Below are 18,251 nucleotides of genomic sequence, written 5' to 3' on the forward strand. Positions count from 1 at the left end.
AAATTATACATTTTTTAATTGACTACTTTCAACTTAAAAAAACTGCTACTAATGCTAGTATCAACACTGCTCTAGTTCTATTTTATTTCTTTATTTTATTTGTTTGTTTTCACAGCATTCTCACTCTGTTTGTCTATTCATTACTTCAGTGCCCGCAAGCTGTTTAAAAGCCAGTGAGTGTGTTAAAACAGAGTGCTGTCCCCAGTGGAGATGTCTTTTATTTTTTATTTTCTTGGATTTACAACAAAACCCCCGGGAAGCCACACTGGTATTTCCATGCTGGGCTTCAGACAACATACGAGCACTGTTTGGTTTCAGTTTGAGACCAGCATGGGCCTTCTCAGCTCAAATGCTCACATGCCAACACATTTGGTGCAGTGACTCACTGGATACGTGTGTTTGACTACGTGTGGGTAGCTCCTCATTTGTGGGGTGGCGATGGACTGACCTACACTTGATGTGTTCTGTCTTGCAATGAGAATTAGTATGGATCTACCAGCGAACACACTTATGTCTCATACATGGGGCTCTCTGGTTGTAATGAAGTGTCTGCATAAGTGTCTGTGCCTGTAGAAGTGTGCAAGAAACACTTGACTTTGTGTCATCAATAAGGCCTCTTTTCATGTGATGTATTACTGTCTGGGCAAGTCCATGGCTCCACTCCAGGTTTTTTCCCTCTATCTGTCCCTCTGGTTGCTTTTCTTTTTCTATTTTCATTTCTATTTTCCCTCACGCTCTCCTGTGCTTTCACTCCATCCTTCTCTCCCATTGCACCCCATGACACCCAGGGGAACGATGGTTCTCTAACAGGCTTTGCAGAAAGCTTGTGTACCTGATGATTGAGCAGTGTGAGTCGGAAAACAACACAAAAGGTCAGTTTCCCATTTTTCCACGGGTAAGGCTCAGGTTTGCCGATACCCCAGGCCTTATAGGCGCATTTATTATGCAAGCCATGCGGCGTATGACCTAGCTCCTGTAGAATTAGCATTGACGTGGGGAATATGGCAGTGAATAAAGGTTTAACAGTGACCCCTTAGCCATCTGTGATAGTGTTGAACTAATTAGCTTACCGCGTCATGTCTCCCTCTCGCTCTGTCTCTCTTTCTTTGTCTGTCTCTCTCTCGTTGTCAGTCACTCAGTCAGTCTTGCACAAACACACATTGGACTTGTATAGCCATTAGCCATGTTAATGGATCGAGACTCCGTTAAACTACTGGACATTAATTGTCAAGTTGAACAGTAATGGGAAAGATAATGGTGTACTTGTCTACAGCTTATTATCTAGAAAATAAAGGGAGTGCTAGGCCATGTAACTTCCACAACGAACAATGCTGCCTTGTCCCGAATGTTTTTTTTATATTAGAAATTGTTAGCATACAGGGCAGCTCCTCATCTTTAATTCCTGTTCCCTTCGCTACTTCCTTTTGTCACCCAACCTCTTGTTTTTTAGTTCTGATTCACTCACTTTCGAATCTGTTAATGGCAGCCCTTTCTAATCTGGCCAGTAATTTCAGGGTTTCCTGGGTCTTTTTTATAGTGGAGGCAATCCGCCTTGCCTGAAATAAAGATCAAAGAAAAATAAATGAAATATAATATTAGGCTTATTAAGCTTCATGGAAAACAAGCAGTGGCGCTACATTGCACAGCAAAGGCCACGTATTTAATGAGCGAGGTGATTTAAAGAGAAAAATGTCATAGATGTCTGTGCCCTTGGTTTTAACCCACATTGAATAACTGTGATATACATCAGCATCTCTCTGACCCAACTCAGCAGTTGAACAATTGATCGATCGCTCCACAGTAGTTAATCAGAGCGGCGCATTGTAGAAAAAGAGTGTTTACAAATCAGGTGCAGATGTGTGACACAGTCGCTGTTGCACTGCAGGTCAGACACCAGGGCTGAGTTCAGCCCCAACAAAACATAGCAAAACATTTAATGGTTCAGTATGTAATATTTCTGAGGATCTATCGACAGAAATGCAAAACTATGTTTTCAGTGGTGTATAAAGACCTTACATAATGAACCGTTTTTATTACCTTAGAATGAGCAAGTTCTATCTACATACACTGCGGGTCCTCTTACATTGAAGTCGCCATGTTGTGCCGCCATGTTTCTACAATAGCCCAAAACGGACAAACTGCTCTTCAGTGCGTGGTTCGTCACTATGTTTTACTTCTTCTTCTTGTAGAATTCTGGCAGTTTAGATGCTTATCACTTTTAGGGCTGAAATGATTCATCGATTAAATCGATTAATCCGATTAAATAGATTAATAAAATGCATCGCAATGCAAATTCTTTGCATCGTTATGACAGCGGACCACAGACAAGGTAACATTAACAGCAACTTTAGCATTTAACTGAAATCATGAAAGATTGTTGAGTTGAAGGCTAGCCAAAGTAAGCTGCAATCCTCAGCTGAAAATGTACCCAAGTGTGTTTGTTGTTCTCCTGGTTGGGCTGTGAGTTAACTGGGTGTCGGGGAGCTGCATCTTAGTATAATTTGTATAGCACTTGGGTGGTGTTTGTGTTGGTAAAGCAGTTGTCTGATTGTTGGTCTGTTGATGTTGTTGGTCTGATGTTTGCTGTATGACACACTATGAATGTCCAAAAGGCAGAGGAAATTTAGGGGAGAAAAAAGTAAAAGCTCTCAATTCAACTCGAAATAAAGAATTGCTGCAAAAAACATTCTGATGCTTTTATTTTGTAGGCAAAACCACTAAAGAGGAAGTAATTACATGAGTAACTGTTGCTGCCATGACTGAGATCTATTTCAGCACAGCTATCAAAGTATTTATTTTTATTTTTTGCCGCTGTCAAAGCTCCATAATCTGTCTGCGGGCAGATATTAATGCTGGCGGGCAGTTTTGGCAAATGTCCATAATCAGAGATAAGTAACTTGTGCGATAGACTTGGCAGTTGGTCACCACTAGATGGCACTAAATCTTACACACTGAACCTTTAAATGGATAAGCACCAGTTGAAAACCAATTATCAAAATCAAGTTAAAGTTAGTTTAAAGTTGGAATTGACCAGCTGGACTTTAATCAATGGCTGCGATTATCAGACTGTATAGAAGTATTTTTCACACACTAAGTTCCATTTGTTGTTATGACAAAGGAGTTATGTGAATAAACATTTTTGTGGCAGTTGAGTGCTACATAACCACACACTCAAAAAAATTTCTAGTCAGAAATCTACAAGAAGACATTGCCACAGAACACCAGAAGGTCTTTACATTCAGCTTCTGTGGAGGACACGTTGTTAGAGGCTGCCTTACTTATAAAACGTATGGAAAATGCCTCTCCGCTTTCCCTTTGCTCTTTATTTGAATCATACCTCCGCCTCTCTGACAGCAGATGTCTGTCCCTGTCACTACTCATACCATCTGCCCTGTGAATGAGCTCTTCACAGACAGGTGGCATGCAACAACCTTCTAATTTCCCTGCCTTGGGCTCTGTCACCTACCTGGCCATCATCTGCACAACAGAACACCCTGGACACTTGTGTATATGTGGATGTGTGTGCACCTCCAGAGTATTTAGGATGTCAACTGTCCCCACAACACTCCTTCAGCTCTTATCACAAAGCCCTAGCAGGCCGAGGCTGCATGCCCAGAGGCCATGAGGGCAGAGGAGGCCGCTACCCTCTGGCCAGCTCCAGGTTTTTCTGGCCTACCATGACACTGACAAGTGGAGGGAATAAAGTTATGGAGTATTGCTGTAGAATGACTGTAGATGAAGAAGCCTTTTAGTGAGAGCCTACTGTGCTCTACATAGTCTTACAAGCCGTTCAAATGTGGTCATGGTACCTTAAACGTACATCTCATGCTCCCACTGAAGAATAGTATCAGCTAAAATTATTTTATTCTAGCTAATTTTTTATTTACTTTTTGGCAAATGGATTGAACCAAGAAAAACTACAATTTTGATGTTTGATTTATTAAAATGACATACTATCCAAATGATCTCCAAAAAACTAATGAATGGAACCGAATGCTAATAACTAATGATAAAAAAAACCTCCCCTATATACACCAGACATAATGGGTTGCTATCTAAGCCCCCCCCCCATTTGTGTTCAGGAAACATGTTTCCTTTTGGTCTCTTTCGCTTCCCCTCCTGTCTCTGCTCCAGCTGTCTCAGTGTGCCTGATCTCTCTGTGATCATCCTGTTAATCTGGAAGCTTACCTTTTGTGACCAAGAACTCTGCAGACCAAGGTACACCTGTGTCCGACATCCATGCTTTTCTATAAGGGGGCATGGTTTGCTGTCGGTGTGACAAGGGGCCAGGTTTAGTCTAGATATACATAGTTCAGTGATAACTAATGCTTCCAATGATGTGTGGTCATTCACTTGTTTTTTATCTATATGGTTTGGGTTTACTGCCACCTGAGCGAACACTAGTTTATTATTACATTTATAAATCACCTCATTTTCTTGTCTTTGAAATATGAACCCAGAGTTACCCTCACGCGTTACGTCATGATAAACAGTTGTGGTAGAGAACCCACAGCAAGGCCATATTGAGATTAAGGATAAAGATTGAGATAGTTGCATATTTTCTATTCACAAATTCTTTCTCACATTCACACACACACCACTTGGGGCTTTAACATATTTGCTGAATAGCTTATTTAGCAAGGATTAACATCAAAGATCCACCACCAAGATCAATGTCATCTCAAAGAAACTGAAAAGTTCAGAAAACCGCTGTTTTGCCTGAGAGAGAGCATTGAAGCTGTTTTTTGTTGCTAGTCTTGTGATTCTCTCAGCCGTTGCCAGCTCCCGCTCCATACCTTTAGTACTGTGTCGATAAGAAGAAGAAGAGGTGTCTGTTCCTTCCATAGACTGCTGAACAGAACAATCCAATATGGGCCATGGCTGTAACACCAGGCATTGATAGGTACGTCACCACAACAGTCATTCTGATCCAGGTCCATGGTCAAATTGGCCTCTTTAAGTCCCATTTTTCATCATTAGCATGAGACATAAAACTGATCTAAGTAAAGCTCAAAGTGTTAAAAGTCAATTTCAGGTCCACTCTGATAGATTGTCCCAGGCAGTTTACATGGGAACAATGAAGGGTTAAGAGGTTTCTCTCTTTTGGTGGTTTTCAGTTCTTTGTGAAAGAAAGAGACCACCAACAAGTCACCTAGTCACGAGGACTGCTCACAACTGTCCGCTGACAATTTGAGAAAAACGGACTTCCATTGTTTTAATAAGACACATTATGTAGTGCTTACAGTATTGTTTTAATTTAATCATAGAGTATGCACACTTTCTGCCATGTTGTAAACCACTGCGTTTTACATTGATTGTTGTAAAGCACTTCGTTACCTGTTTTGAAAAATGCTATACAAATAAAACAAACAAAATTATGATGATTATGATGATTAACAATGTGTTTATGGTCTAGATACTGAATTAAAGGTGAAAGTGGCAGTGCTAATGTTAAGGATAAAGTTGGTTGTTACCCCAATTTTCCATTACTGACAAATTAGATGGCAAAACTAAATCCAGCAGATTGGTGAGGCCGAAACAAAAATTAGGACTAATGTTCATATAGTTAAAAACAGCAGTATATCATTGGGAATGTTTATCCCAAGTTTGAACGCTTAACAGATACACGGATTTTTTTCAACACAGGGCCTTCATCGGGGTGTGTGCTATCTTTCCGTCCTAGATTTCTTTCTGAATTAAATTTCCAAATTAAATACTAGAAAGGTCAGTCCTTATGTAGTTGCAATTTCCATTGCAATGTGCGAAAAACACAAATGCAACATCTTCAGTACTCAGTGCCAGCTTTTAACAGTTGATAAGTGCAGACAAATGCTTGTGTGTGTATATGTGTGTGTTGTGCTGTTTAGCAACACAAGTTGAAGGGCGAGGTGGATAATTGATGGCTTGCTGTAGGCAGAGTGAACGAGTTTAGAAGAAGCATTTCCAATAATGTATTTTCTCTGGCTTCCCTGAAAGAGGGTAAGAAGAATAGGTTTCTTTTTGTTATGAAACTGTCTTTTGTGGTTGTTTTGCGAAATTTTATCAAGTTCAGCCATTTTGTACTTCCTTTAAATGTTGAACTCTTACTGTACTGGTCATACTGCTGGACATTTTGCTTTCAGAGATCTTTCGTGACAACAGGGACCAGCACAGCTACAAAACTACCCTGCCTCCGATCTAAGTAGTAAGTTTACATTGAGAATGAGCCCTTCAGTGAATGTGTACTTGGGAAGAGAACCGACTGGGATTTGAAAACTCGAGAGAGGTATTCAAGGGCTTTGTCAGTGTGGTGTAATGACACTTACTGCTAGGAGTAAAATGTGAGTTTTTGGCTTCCTCCACAGTAGCGTTTGATTTCCATCTGACATGCAACAAAGAACTATTGATATGTTGCTTGTGAAAAGAACACCCTGGGATTTGAAACCTCAAGAGAACTGCTGAAGTTTTTTTTTTGACAATGTAGTGTAATGACTTTGCATTTAAAGGAGTAAATTATGTCTTTTGGCTTCCTCCGCAGTAGCTTCTGATTTCCGTCTGACACGCAACAAAGCATTATCGATCCTTAGGGAAACAGGCCGAGAACAAAACCTCTCCTTCATCTCATGGTAACTGCTGTGTAGAGGTCTCCAGAAGCCAACACTCACCCCCTGTCCACACATGTATGGTTCATGCACACAGCCCCATTATGATGAAAGACAGCATGTGGAACTCTTGAGGGAACTGAAGGGCTTAAGCCACTGAATAAATGACAAGTCATTTTCAGTTGAGAGTGGAGCGTACAGACGAGTGAGGCGATCAATCACTCTGGCGATCACCCATGCAGATTTCAGGCCTCCCTGGCATCATCAGGGCTGATGACAACGATGTAGCGAGACAAGATTGCTTGACAAGTGTGAGAATGAACAGGGGTACTGTGCATGGGTGGAGATGGCATATTAATTGATTTCCGTTAAAACACATAAAATGCTGCCTTTGTTCTGTCTATGGAATCATTCATGCTAAGTAGGTAGCGGTTACTTTTTTTTTTTTTTTTGAGAACTGTGAAAAGGATAGATCAGGTTTTTCATGGATTTTCATTTTCCAAGTCTGTCTGAGATGGCCACAGCTTGAGGAAAGTTGATCTATTGATCCTGGGAGTTTAATTTTTCAAACATAGTCATCTTTCAGAGCTGGTTTCGATTTTTGAAAAGCATAGTGTGCTTCTCAGATCATTTTATGGCCTTTTTGTCACAGCGTACGGTAGAGAGAAAAATCCCTGGGTAGGTGGTGAAAGTGGATGACTGTACTCCTCCCCAGCTTAACTCGAGCTCAAGTACATGCTTAAGTACATGTTTAAACAAGGGCTGCAACTAATGATTGCATATTTTCATTAAGTGTGATGATTAGTATTTCCATTAATTTTGTAGTTTATAAAATGTAAGAAGATAATAAAAAAAATGGTCCTAACAAGTTCCCAGAGCCCAAGGAGACACCTCCAAAGAATTTACTTTGTACCATTAACAGTCCAAAAGCCAAAGATATTACATTTACAATTACATAAAAACAGTGAAAAGCAGCAAATTCTCTAATTTGAGTAGCTAAAAACAGCATATATTTGTTGTTATGCTTGATATGAATTCCATGAATATTCAAATTAAATCAAAATTGCCTAATCCATTGACTAATCAATTAATTGACTAATCTTTGTTGCAATTATTTAAACTAAATCCGACTGTGCCACCAGTTTTCCCAGATGGTGATATTGATCTAGCAAGGAAAAATGCAAACTAACATTTGCTTAAGAATTTATTATTTAATTGATTACTTTAGTTATACAGAATTTTATAAATAAATAAATCAAACGAATAAAAATGTTGAGATACTTGATTAAAATAAACTTTTTATAAATGATTCAGGCGGGTTTTTTTTAAAAGCAAAACAATGCTTCCAGCTTCTCAAATGCAGAGTAAATTGTTTTCTTGATGTGATGATAGTTCACTCAGTATCTGGGTTTTGGGCTATTGGTCAACGTATCAGTTAATCATGAATAATCTGCAGATTAGTTTATGAAAATAATGATCAGTTGCAGCCCTACTAAAATTATGACTTGCTTGAGAAAATTTTTACAAAGACACCACTTGAATCATTGTCATCATTAAATATAATTTATTTGGTTTGCCTCTGGCTTGCCCTCAGTTAGCTGTTTTTTTTCTGTTTAAGTAGCGGCAGAGCGTGGCCTTTCACTTGCTTTGTTTTACACTCTGGCCTTCTGACAACGCTGCACTTTCTCCTACACTTTTCCAGCTCAAAATAATGAGAGGAGAAAAAAGAAAAGATGGCGAGAGAGAGTGGACGATGTGTTGGTCACTTACACTTAAACCTCAGAGAGAGTTCACGCAAAACAAAGTGCCGACTGCCCACAGCGTGGCATCATGGGTAGTCAAGTGGCAAGCGAGTGGTTATGCTGTCGCTGACAGTTGCTGCCCGGTGTCGCCCAGCAGCAGGTCATGGGAACACCACACACACATGCAGACCCCCGCTGGTGGTTAAAGGTCTGCTTGGTGTGAGGACTTGACAGCGCACACACATACAGACAAGCATGCGCTTTACTGCCTATCCTTTTGTTGTGACCCACTTTGACTTCCACACTAGGAGTCTTCTGCGAGGGCATATGTGGGCATCAAAGGTGCAGCTCCCTCCTGTCTTAGTGTGAGCGTAAACAAAAATGCCCTCTGTTTTCTAAAGTTCAGCATTTAAACCATCTTCCACTGAGGGGTTTTATCATGTCCACCATGTCTGTGTATTGAATGATATTTCTAAAAAACCCTTTAGACTTGAATGTAGCACAATTATATTATGATACCAAGTCACTTTCAGAACTTTACGCTTCATTAAATAAAAATGAATTCTTGAGAATGCTATTTCATTTACTTTAAAGACTTGATGGAGACAGAGGAACCTCTAATACGTTTCAGAGGATTTCCTGCTACTGGCGAAGAAGCGACTTCTTATGCAAAGCCGCTGGATAGGCATGAAGATGGATTGCTAATAGAATGTGTTGCAGTGTATTCAGTAATCATTATTAATCTGTGTGTCGGCGGATTCTTTCTCAGCTCGGCCCAGTGTTCATAAAGCTTGGTTAATTAGACTGATTGATTAGATGGTGGTGATTCAGAGCTCTCATCACAGCTCCTCATCCCGTCAGGCCTCTAATAAGATCAGATTGCTCTCATATTCATGCACACACACACACACACACATCCATGGCTTGTTTGGCCTGCCATACCACCCCTCCATCTTTCTCACTGCTTGTCTGTCACATCCATATTCAGAAAGGATTTACAAGCATGAAAGAAGCAGCCAAGCTTGCCAAAGCAATACACTGAAGACTAGAAGTTACATTATGTTAACATGAAAAGATTGCAAATCTCTCATTCGCCCTCATCCCCTCCCCTTCTTCCTCTATTTTTTGTCTCTCACTGTGATCCATCCCGTGTTCCTGTCTCATCGCGTCTCATAAATATGACAAGTCCTTCTGTTTAGCCAAAGAAAACATTGCACGGGATAGCTGGAGACCAGGACCCTCACATCTGTCTAGACTCAACATTATGTGAATGTTTTTTAATGTCTGCATGGGAGAGAGCATGCGCGCGGGACATGTCTTTGTTTTTGTGCAGATTTAAATGGGAATCAGCTTTGCTAAAGCTTTAGTTGCTCTTCTCTGTGATGCTCCTCTGATCAATACACATGCACAGCTCCAAGCAAACCACCCTGCACTTAGCACACAGTGCCTGCTCATCAGCACAGAGACAGCACAGTAAAGAGACTCTCCCTCGCTGTAGTAAAATTTTACGACTTTCCGTGTTGCTTTTGTCTCCAGGCATCGGATATTACAGAGGATGATAAGTATTCATTTAGATTTTGCCAGATCACCAGTCCTTGGCGTCGATACAGCCCATCTGAGCTCTTTAAAAAGAGACAAAGTTTGGTGTGTGTGTGTGTGCATGACTGTATGAGTGTGCACCTGAGTTTGAGTGTGAGTTTGTCTTTGTATTACAAGGCTGTGATGAACCCACTGCAGTATCACCCCTAAGAGAGCATTTATGGAGAAAATGATTACCTTGGAAAGAACAGAACTTTGATGAAAATCGTCCCACTACAATTTGCATCTCACAGGCCTGCAGTTGGCGTCCTTGTTTATGGGTAATGTACAAAATCTGTAAAATTGAACACTCAGTGAGAGAACAGAATGCATTCATGTAAACATCATGATATTCAGCAGCCTTTGAGTGAGGCTTTTTGTTTTGCCTTTGTCACTACGAAAGAGTAATGCACAGTTCTTTGTTTCAAACTGGTCCCAACCAGACTTTTTAGCACTTTGGTGTTATTTTTATCAACACACGTGGTTAAATTTGCCAAACATCTGTCAAAAAAGTGGGTCTGCTCCAATGCAGCGTCATCCTCCAAGGGCTTGCAGTGGCCAGTCAAATGCATGCATGCACACATTCCTGGTAGATGACTTTGTAACATGAACGCAGTATTTCTACTGTTTACCTCGTTATCATAGTGACAAAAGATAAAATAATTCCTGGCGTGATAACTTTATTATTGAAAACCCCTGTACACTGTTTTAAGCCTAGTTCACACTACATGACTTTTAGCCCGATTTGCCGGTCAGCGAGCTCGGCGACCGTCATGCTGTGATTGGGAGTAAATCAGTGGTCGATCGGCGGTCGGCAGTCGTTATGTGTGAACTACACGACGACGCATCAAAAAGGCTCCCCGACATCTGCCAGATATCTTGCATGCCAAATATCTGGAAGAGTCGGCCGACTCGACATCCACATTCTGCCAATGGCAGCTGGCAGAGCACGCACCTACTTTTTCACCGCAAAAAAACTTTTTACTCCCCTCCAGCATTCTCTGTAGCTCAGATGATCCCTGCTACCTGTGTGTGCTAATCCATTCTTTCAACCAGATTTTTTTATTTATAATAACAAACAACAGCTTTTTTGTGTGTACGTTTGCGTCATTTCCCGTTTCACATTTCACGTGTGTTTTCTTGATAAAACGTGGTTTGGCCAGCGTCGGGTGACAGTGCCGCTGTCAGCTCGTGTAGTGTGTGACCCCCTGTCACCGATCAGTCACGTAGTGTGAACGCAAAAATTACTTCAAGACTCCCGTCACAAGACGGCAAGTTGTGTAGTGTGAACGGCACGGCCATCGGCCGACGCTGAAGATCGTGTAGTCTGCACGAGCCTTTAGTGTCTGATAAGCTTTCAAATTCATGGATTTTTAACCACCTCCTTATTTCATTGCCTACTTAACCCCCTACAAACTCTGCCCCTTGTTTTGTTTTAACAATACAAGACACACAGTGCAAAGTGTAAAACTTCAGGAAAATCTATTGGGTCATCAGACGGCCACCCCCTCAATAACTGCATTTCGTTGAGTTTGGTCCACAACACTCAGAGCGTCCAGATGAATGATGCACTGCAAAAACCAACATCTCTCTTTTTTTTTTTTTTCATCAAAAAAACTAATTTGGACGATCTTTACAGTCTACGCTTTAGTTGTTCATGGCTGCTTCCTCTCCTTGATCCAGATGACAAAATTCTTATGGCCAGATTTACTGAAGGTTTGCGTGAGTAAAAACGTGTGCAAACTTGATATCACCAGCTAGGGTTGGGCGATCGTCTGTATTTTCATATCATCTAATCATGGCTACTTGAGATCACCGATTGGCGGTCTGATCGCCAGGGGACGATGTTATGTTGCAGCAAGTCAGTGAAATGCCAGCATGGAAGAAACAGGCTTATTAGCTTTAAGGTAAACCACCAGAAACATCACCAGCAACTTTATGACGCTACCTGCTCTTGTTTCTACAGTTGCTGGCAACCACTAAAATGTAACTTTTATAGGGTTAGTGCATTCTGAACAGGGTTTATTTCTCCCTGTCTCAAGTGTTTGGCCGGTCACCCATCAGGCACAGCTGGATGGGAGGTCTAACAAGGATCGTCTAGCTCCAGTTGGCAATGAAAGAAAAAGTTTAAAGTTCTGAAGTGTGTTTTGGACAAGAAGGTGTTGGGGATGAATCAGTTTTTGTGTGGGTGTGTATATGAGTTTCCAACAGACAAATGACAATGTGCCTGCCCTCCAAACCCTCCTGCCATCTCTCACTGATGAAACCGGCTTCACCTCTGTGTGTGTGTGTGTGTGTGTGTGTGTGTGTGTGTGTGAGAGAGAGAGAGAGAGAGAGAGAGAGAATAAATTCAGGGCAAAGGAAGAAAGAACACAGTTAATGGTGTGAGGGAGGGTTCATTCTTGCTGTGTTGTTTTTGTTGTTAAGAATCAGCCAGTTTTGAATGAAGGAGGTGAACACGAAAGAGCAAAGGATGAAAAAGATGAGCGGCGATCTGCTTGGTTCTTTCCCTGTTTGCATCTCTTTTGCCTGTGCGTTTGATGGAGTCAAACGAGTCGTATGATAGACGATATTGACAAGCTTAAATGCCCGTATTGGATGAGAAGTGGCCCCTGGGTGCTGCCCCAGCGTTTTCTAAGAACAGACCGCCAGACAAAAACCACAAACTCACATACAGCATTACCCCTTTTTGCTTCCACAGCACTCTCAACAATTACCTCCCAGCTCTTTAAACACACACACACACACACACACACACACACACACACACACACACAGGCTATCTTTATGACTGCAGCATTTCCACCATTCTAGCCCACTTTTTTTTCTGATTCCTTCACCCAGAGACCATTAAACCAGATCCCTTCTAAAAGGCTTTAAGGCCTCTCTTGGCTAGCCACTTCTTCTCCAAAGCACTGCCATGGCTCTTTCTGTGTTTTTAAATCAAAGTCCATGAAATGTTGAGGGGGAGGAGGGGTGAAGCGAGGAGAAATTTGGGACGGATTTTTGTGTTTGTGGGTTGGAGACAAATCTTAGTTACAAACCCATATGGTCTTACTCACACACACAGGCACTCAGGATTAATCTGATACGCTACATGCCCTCCTGGCCTGTTCTGCTCTGGTGGGATTTTATTTTTTCCCCCTCTGTCTCCCCTCTCACCTGCTGAGAGTTACTGTAGATATGTAACCTGCTCTCTTTCTTTTTGTCTCTTCTGCTTACACACACACACACACACACACACACACACACACACACACACACACACACACACACACAACTGCACCCACACACTCCTGCAGCACAAACACTGGTATGAAAGACAGTCTGGAGGTGGCCTCTGCTGTGATTCATTTGCTTCTCTCGCAGACTGTTCTGATTTGAAGGATCGCCGCGGTGTGTAGCTTTTTTGATTCGGCTGGTAGTCAACCTGAAAATGTTTTCCTTGATGGTTTTTTGGCAGAGTCCATGTTGGGAGAGCTCCGGCCAGCTCACTTCACCTGCCAGCTGCTCAGCTCAGGCTGGTCCTTGTGGAGACATTTTTTTTCAGAAAGACAACCACGCTCTACTCACCCACCTTTCTCCACCTGGCCCTGCAGATCAGGATCCATATGCATCAGTGTCTCACCTCACCAGCGCTGACTCACCTTCATTTAATCTTTTCCGACTGCAGCCAGTGTTGATGGGTGTTGTGGTGGGTCCAAACCTGAGGTGTAGAATTTTAAGGTGCATGCAGTTATTGATTGCCCTGAAAAACTGTTCTTTACAAAACTAGCAAGCACAGTGGGCTGATTCAACTTCTACACAATACATTTTATTCCTTTTTGTAAAAGGTTTAAAATACAGATACTAGGAGGGGGGAAGGATACTGTGCAACTATACACAACTTCCTCACACCCTGCTATTTCCTCAACATCATCCCCTTTTTAGTTGACTGCCCATCTCAGCACTCGTTTTTTGATATTTCATTCTAATTATAATGAACAACCATTAACGTTGAAGGCTATTGTTAATTAGGGCTGCTCGTCTGTTAAAGTCCTATTCTGTCACTTTTTCTTTTGTCGTCAAGGGATTTTGGAATATAAAATTGATGAACACTAACTTACACTATCTACAAAAACCTCCTGTGCATTTGTGAACTTGACCTCACTGCAAGACGATGTAGTTCCAGAAGTTAATATATCAACAAGACTAATAGTCTACAGCCACACCAGCAGTTCTGGGAGGCACAGGCTCAGCTGTGGTTTGAGCTAAATGCTAAGGTCAGCATGCTAATGTGCTCACATTGACAATGCGATAGTGCTAATGTTTAGCAGATGAGGTTTACCATGTTCACCACCTTAGTTTAGCATGTTAGCATGCTAACATTTGCTAATTAGCACAAAACTAAATAAAGCTGAGGTTGTTGGGAATGGCATTGGTTTTGCAGGTATTTGTTCATAAACGCAAATATTGGAGAAATAAAACTTGGACCTGGTGAGGGGCGCTAGATGAAATTTCAGAGGATGACAAACGTCACAACATTAGGATTAAAATTTCTCTATGGAATTTTTAGCTGCTGGTGGCGCTAGAGAAGAAGTCAGTGGATGACCAAATTGTCAAGATTCATCCTCCGAGAATCATGAAATTCTGTACAAAATGTCATGGCAATCCATCCAATGTTTGTTGAGATATTTCACTCTGAACCAAAGTGGAAGACCGACCAACCAACATAATTATCCATGATGCTGGGCACGGCTAAAACAACAAAACACTTGGTACAAAGCCCTCATTAATGCCCTCCTTTTTTCTGTCAATTCAAGTTTTCAGTCAGGGGCAATATTATAGCACTAACCTAAAACACCTTGTTCGTTGCCAACTTGTACCTTAAAACTGATTTCTACTCTCTCACCTGCGACTGGAAATCCTTTGCAGTCACATCCCTTTATGAACCATTTTGTACTTTGCAAGCATTTTGGCTCCTTTCTGATAAGGTGTGAAACCTACCTTTGAGCTTCACTTGAGTTATAGGATGTGTTTTACCCAGATAAGCCATACTATATGTGACTCGGTGGAAGATAAATGGACACCTTGTTCTTTCCCCTTGTTGTCTCTAGGTTTTCCATCTTCCTCTGCCTCGACTCAGTAACATTTAAGTTAGACCTGCAGGGGGCAGGAGGGCAGTGAGACAGGGATAAAGAGAGACTGAGAGAGAGAGAGAGAGAGAGAGGCAGCATTAGAGTTACAGAGGTGTGATTAAGTCCAAGGGTGTGTATGTAGAACAAAATGAAGAGAATGAGGAGTAAATGGACAATTGAAGAGTAGTACTTTCATCATTGTTACTAGGATGGGCGTCAAATGGATTCGTGTAGCTCAGAATGGGCCTGTCTAAAACATAGCACAACCTATATACTCTATTTTGAAAGCTTGTGTATTTGAGTCTGTGGTTGCAGGATACATTTTTTCAGTCTGTCAAAAAGAATTGGCAAGCAGGGGCATCATTTATCAGACTAAGATTTTATATTTTATATTATTATTATTTTATATTATCACTATGTTTTCTTGCCAGATTCGCTTGCAACTGCGTGGCGGTTCCACTTCTTGTGTGTCCCTGGACAATGACGATTTCACACCTAGTCTGCCCAGTCAGAGACAGGGAAGTTCAAGTGGTGGCAGGAAACAATAAAAAGTAGGGGTAGCGCAGGGTGAGAGGTTGTAGAGCGCAAGGGAGAGAGAACATTTCATGCAGCAGCATTGACTGACAAGCCTGAGGGAACTCTTCTTCATCGTCCTCTCATGTTGGACTGAGGTCCGCCTGGACACTACAGGGAGTCACTATCGCATCTCGAGTCGCGGGGGGTATTGCAATATAGAACAGGCTGGGGCAAGCTGGATAGCATGCTAACTTCAGTAGATATTTCTGCAGCAAAATACATAGACTTTTTTGTCATGATGTCAGAGCTGTTACTTCTACACGTTCTATTGAATCTTACACATTGTACCTTTAATGGTACATAAACATTGCTACGTATGTTTGAAAATCCGGTAATGACTGACAGTGTTGATTTAAAGTAATTGTAGCCTACAGTATTTCTCTTTTGCTGCCTTCTCAAGCTCTAGCATTCTTGAGTGTTTCGCTCCTCTCAGTATTTCATATTGAACATCAAAGTCAAGCCATATTTTCATTTAGTTTTCAAAACATGTCAGACTTAGATTTCACTCTTAAGTGCATGTTGACAGACTTTAAAAAATATATGTTTAAGTTGATGAGGAAAAGTTTGTATTTGTATGCAGTCATCGCTAGTTGATGTGCTCTTTGCATGTAACAAACTGTACTTGCTGACTTGCTTTTTGGGAATTTCAAAAAGAGACATTGAAGTTTTTGACAGGGATGCCTAGAAAAAGCGATTTTTGTTCTCTAATGTTCTTTGATGTTTGTTTTTTATTTGTTTTCCAAGTTAATCACAGCGGCGAGTCAATTCTCTCTTCTCTCTCTCTTCCTCTCATCTTATTTTGTCTTTGTGATTGATGAAGGGTTTGAGGAAGCACTGGGGAAGCCTACAGAAAGGACAAACAGTCTCCCACATATTGTTGCAGTGTTGAGTGTGACGAGGGAGGTGAAGTAGCTATCAATACCCGTATTGATGACTACAGTGGAAGCTGGTGGAAGTGTTCTGCTTCCCTATTGATCGCTGATCCATTATGAGCTGTTAGTAGACCGCTAGGTGAATGATGGGGTACAGCCCATCCATCATAAGTTGACGCCCACGCTGCTTGGCAGACATGTTCTCGAAGCTGTTTAGCTTGTCTGTTATTCTCCTCCTGCTCCAGTTCTTATGCGATCCTCCTTCTCTCACTCCTTTTCTCTGCTGCTCATCAAACACAAAACACATCCAACCCTCAGCACAGATGGAGTAGACATTTAGGCTTGAATCTGACAGCACCTGTCTCCACACTGACATAGAAAAATACTCTTAATAGAATTATTTGCTAAAATTTCTGTCAAGATCAGCTTTCCCCCCTGCAAACTGTCTAATAAAGACGGAAAAGTCTTTCAGATGTCTTTTCACTCTGAATGAAACATATTCAATCTGAATAGAGTGAATGGATGAAATACAATTGGTACAATGAAGAAAAAAAATGAACCACATCATGTTGAACTATTAAGTGTTTTAACTATGAAGATGAATAAGTGTCTTACCTGGGATACTAATTTAAACTCTCTTCTCTTCTACTCTTCTCCCTGCTTTTCTATTCTATTGTATTCTTTTCTGGTCTATTGTCCAGGTCACTGATCGGTCCGTGCGAGCGGTTGCAGAGCATTGTCCTGAGCTGCAGTTTGTTGGCTTCATGGGATGCCCTGTGACCTCTCAAGGGGTCATCCATCTTACTGCGGTAAGTATCACACGTTTTTGACGTGCATTATCACGGTGTTCCTTGGACCCTCAGTCGTGACAGATTAAAAGAATTCAAGTCGTGTGTTTACTTACGGTAAATGTGAAGACACCGTAGTTCCTGCAGCACATTTAAAAGAAGGTTAATTTCAGTCAACCATTTAACTTTTTGAAGTAATTACTTACCATAAATATCAACAGAAGTTTTAGCGTGACGTTTTTTTTGTCTAATCCTGTTACCGTAGGCCAGCTCTCCATGTTGCTGCAGGCCATGCATTGTCTCCAGGGGGGGAAATTAACTTTTGCAGAGTAAACTCAGGACCTCGCTGTGTGTTTTATCTTAGACTTAGTTTTGAAGTTATTTTGTGTTAACTTTTAAATCTCATGAAAGCCTAATGAGATGAATCCTAATAATACGCTGCTGTTCGGACTACACCCTGCTGTTTGGATATTACCATGCTAATGAGCGGGGCTCCGTGGTTTAAGATGTGCCATGCCATATAAACATGGACACACATGCACTCACACGGCGATTACTTGAGTTGAATTCCCCGGGAAATACCGCACCTTGTTTTTCTTCTCATACATTTCCTTTTTCCAACATCCATCTATAATGTGTGTGTGTGTGTGTGTGTGTGTGTGTGTGTGTGTGTGTGCACCTATGTGCGAGTGTGTATGGCGTGTCCGCACCCATGTATGCTTGTGTTAATACAATTCCATTTATGTTTTATGTACTTGGGTGTACACGCTAGTGTGAACGTCCCCTTGTGGGCTGTGCGGGTCCATTCCTCCTCAAATGCAATTACAGTTGTGTTAATAGGACTGAGACACCCGATGCCACGCTGCATTATTAGATTAAACAGCAGATTAATTTGTGCTCATGGTTTTGGCCCCCTATCATCTCTGCAGCCTCCACTGACCTTGGCCAGTGTGTTTTAGACAGACAGTAATGAAGCCAGCCAGTCATAACAGCATTA

General features: G+C 41.4%; 1 protein-coding gene across 1 annotated transcript in view; it reads left to right on the plus strand.

The window, feature by feature from the left end:
• Positions 1 to 18,251, plus strand: part of fbxl17 (F-box and leucine-rich repeat protein 17) — a 226,726-nt gene that overhangs the window by 56,738 nt on the left and 151,737 nt on the right. The window contains exon 7 of the mRNA XM_038703083.1: positions 17,168 to 17,275. Coding sequence (XP_038559011.1) covers positions 17,168 to 17,275 — 108 coding nt within the window. The remainder of the gene's footprint in view (positions 1 to 17,167; positions 17,276 to 18,251) is intronic.

The sequence above is a fragment of the Micropterus salmoides genome, unplaced genomic scaffold (assembly GCF_014851395.1).
Source record: "Micropterus salmoides isolate LMB-PRFRI ecotype aquatic unplaced genomic scaffold, ASM1485139v1 Ms_hic_scaffold_7, whole genome shotgun sequence".
NCBI lineage: Eukaryota > Metazoa > Chordata > Actinopteri > Centrarchiformes > Centrarchidae > Micropterus > Micropterus salmoides.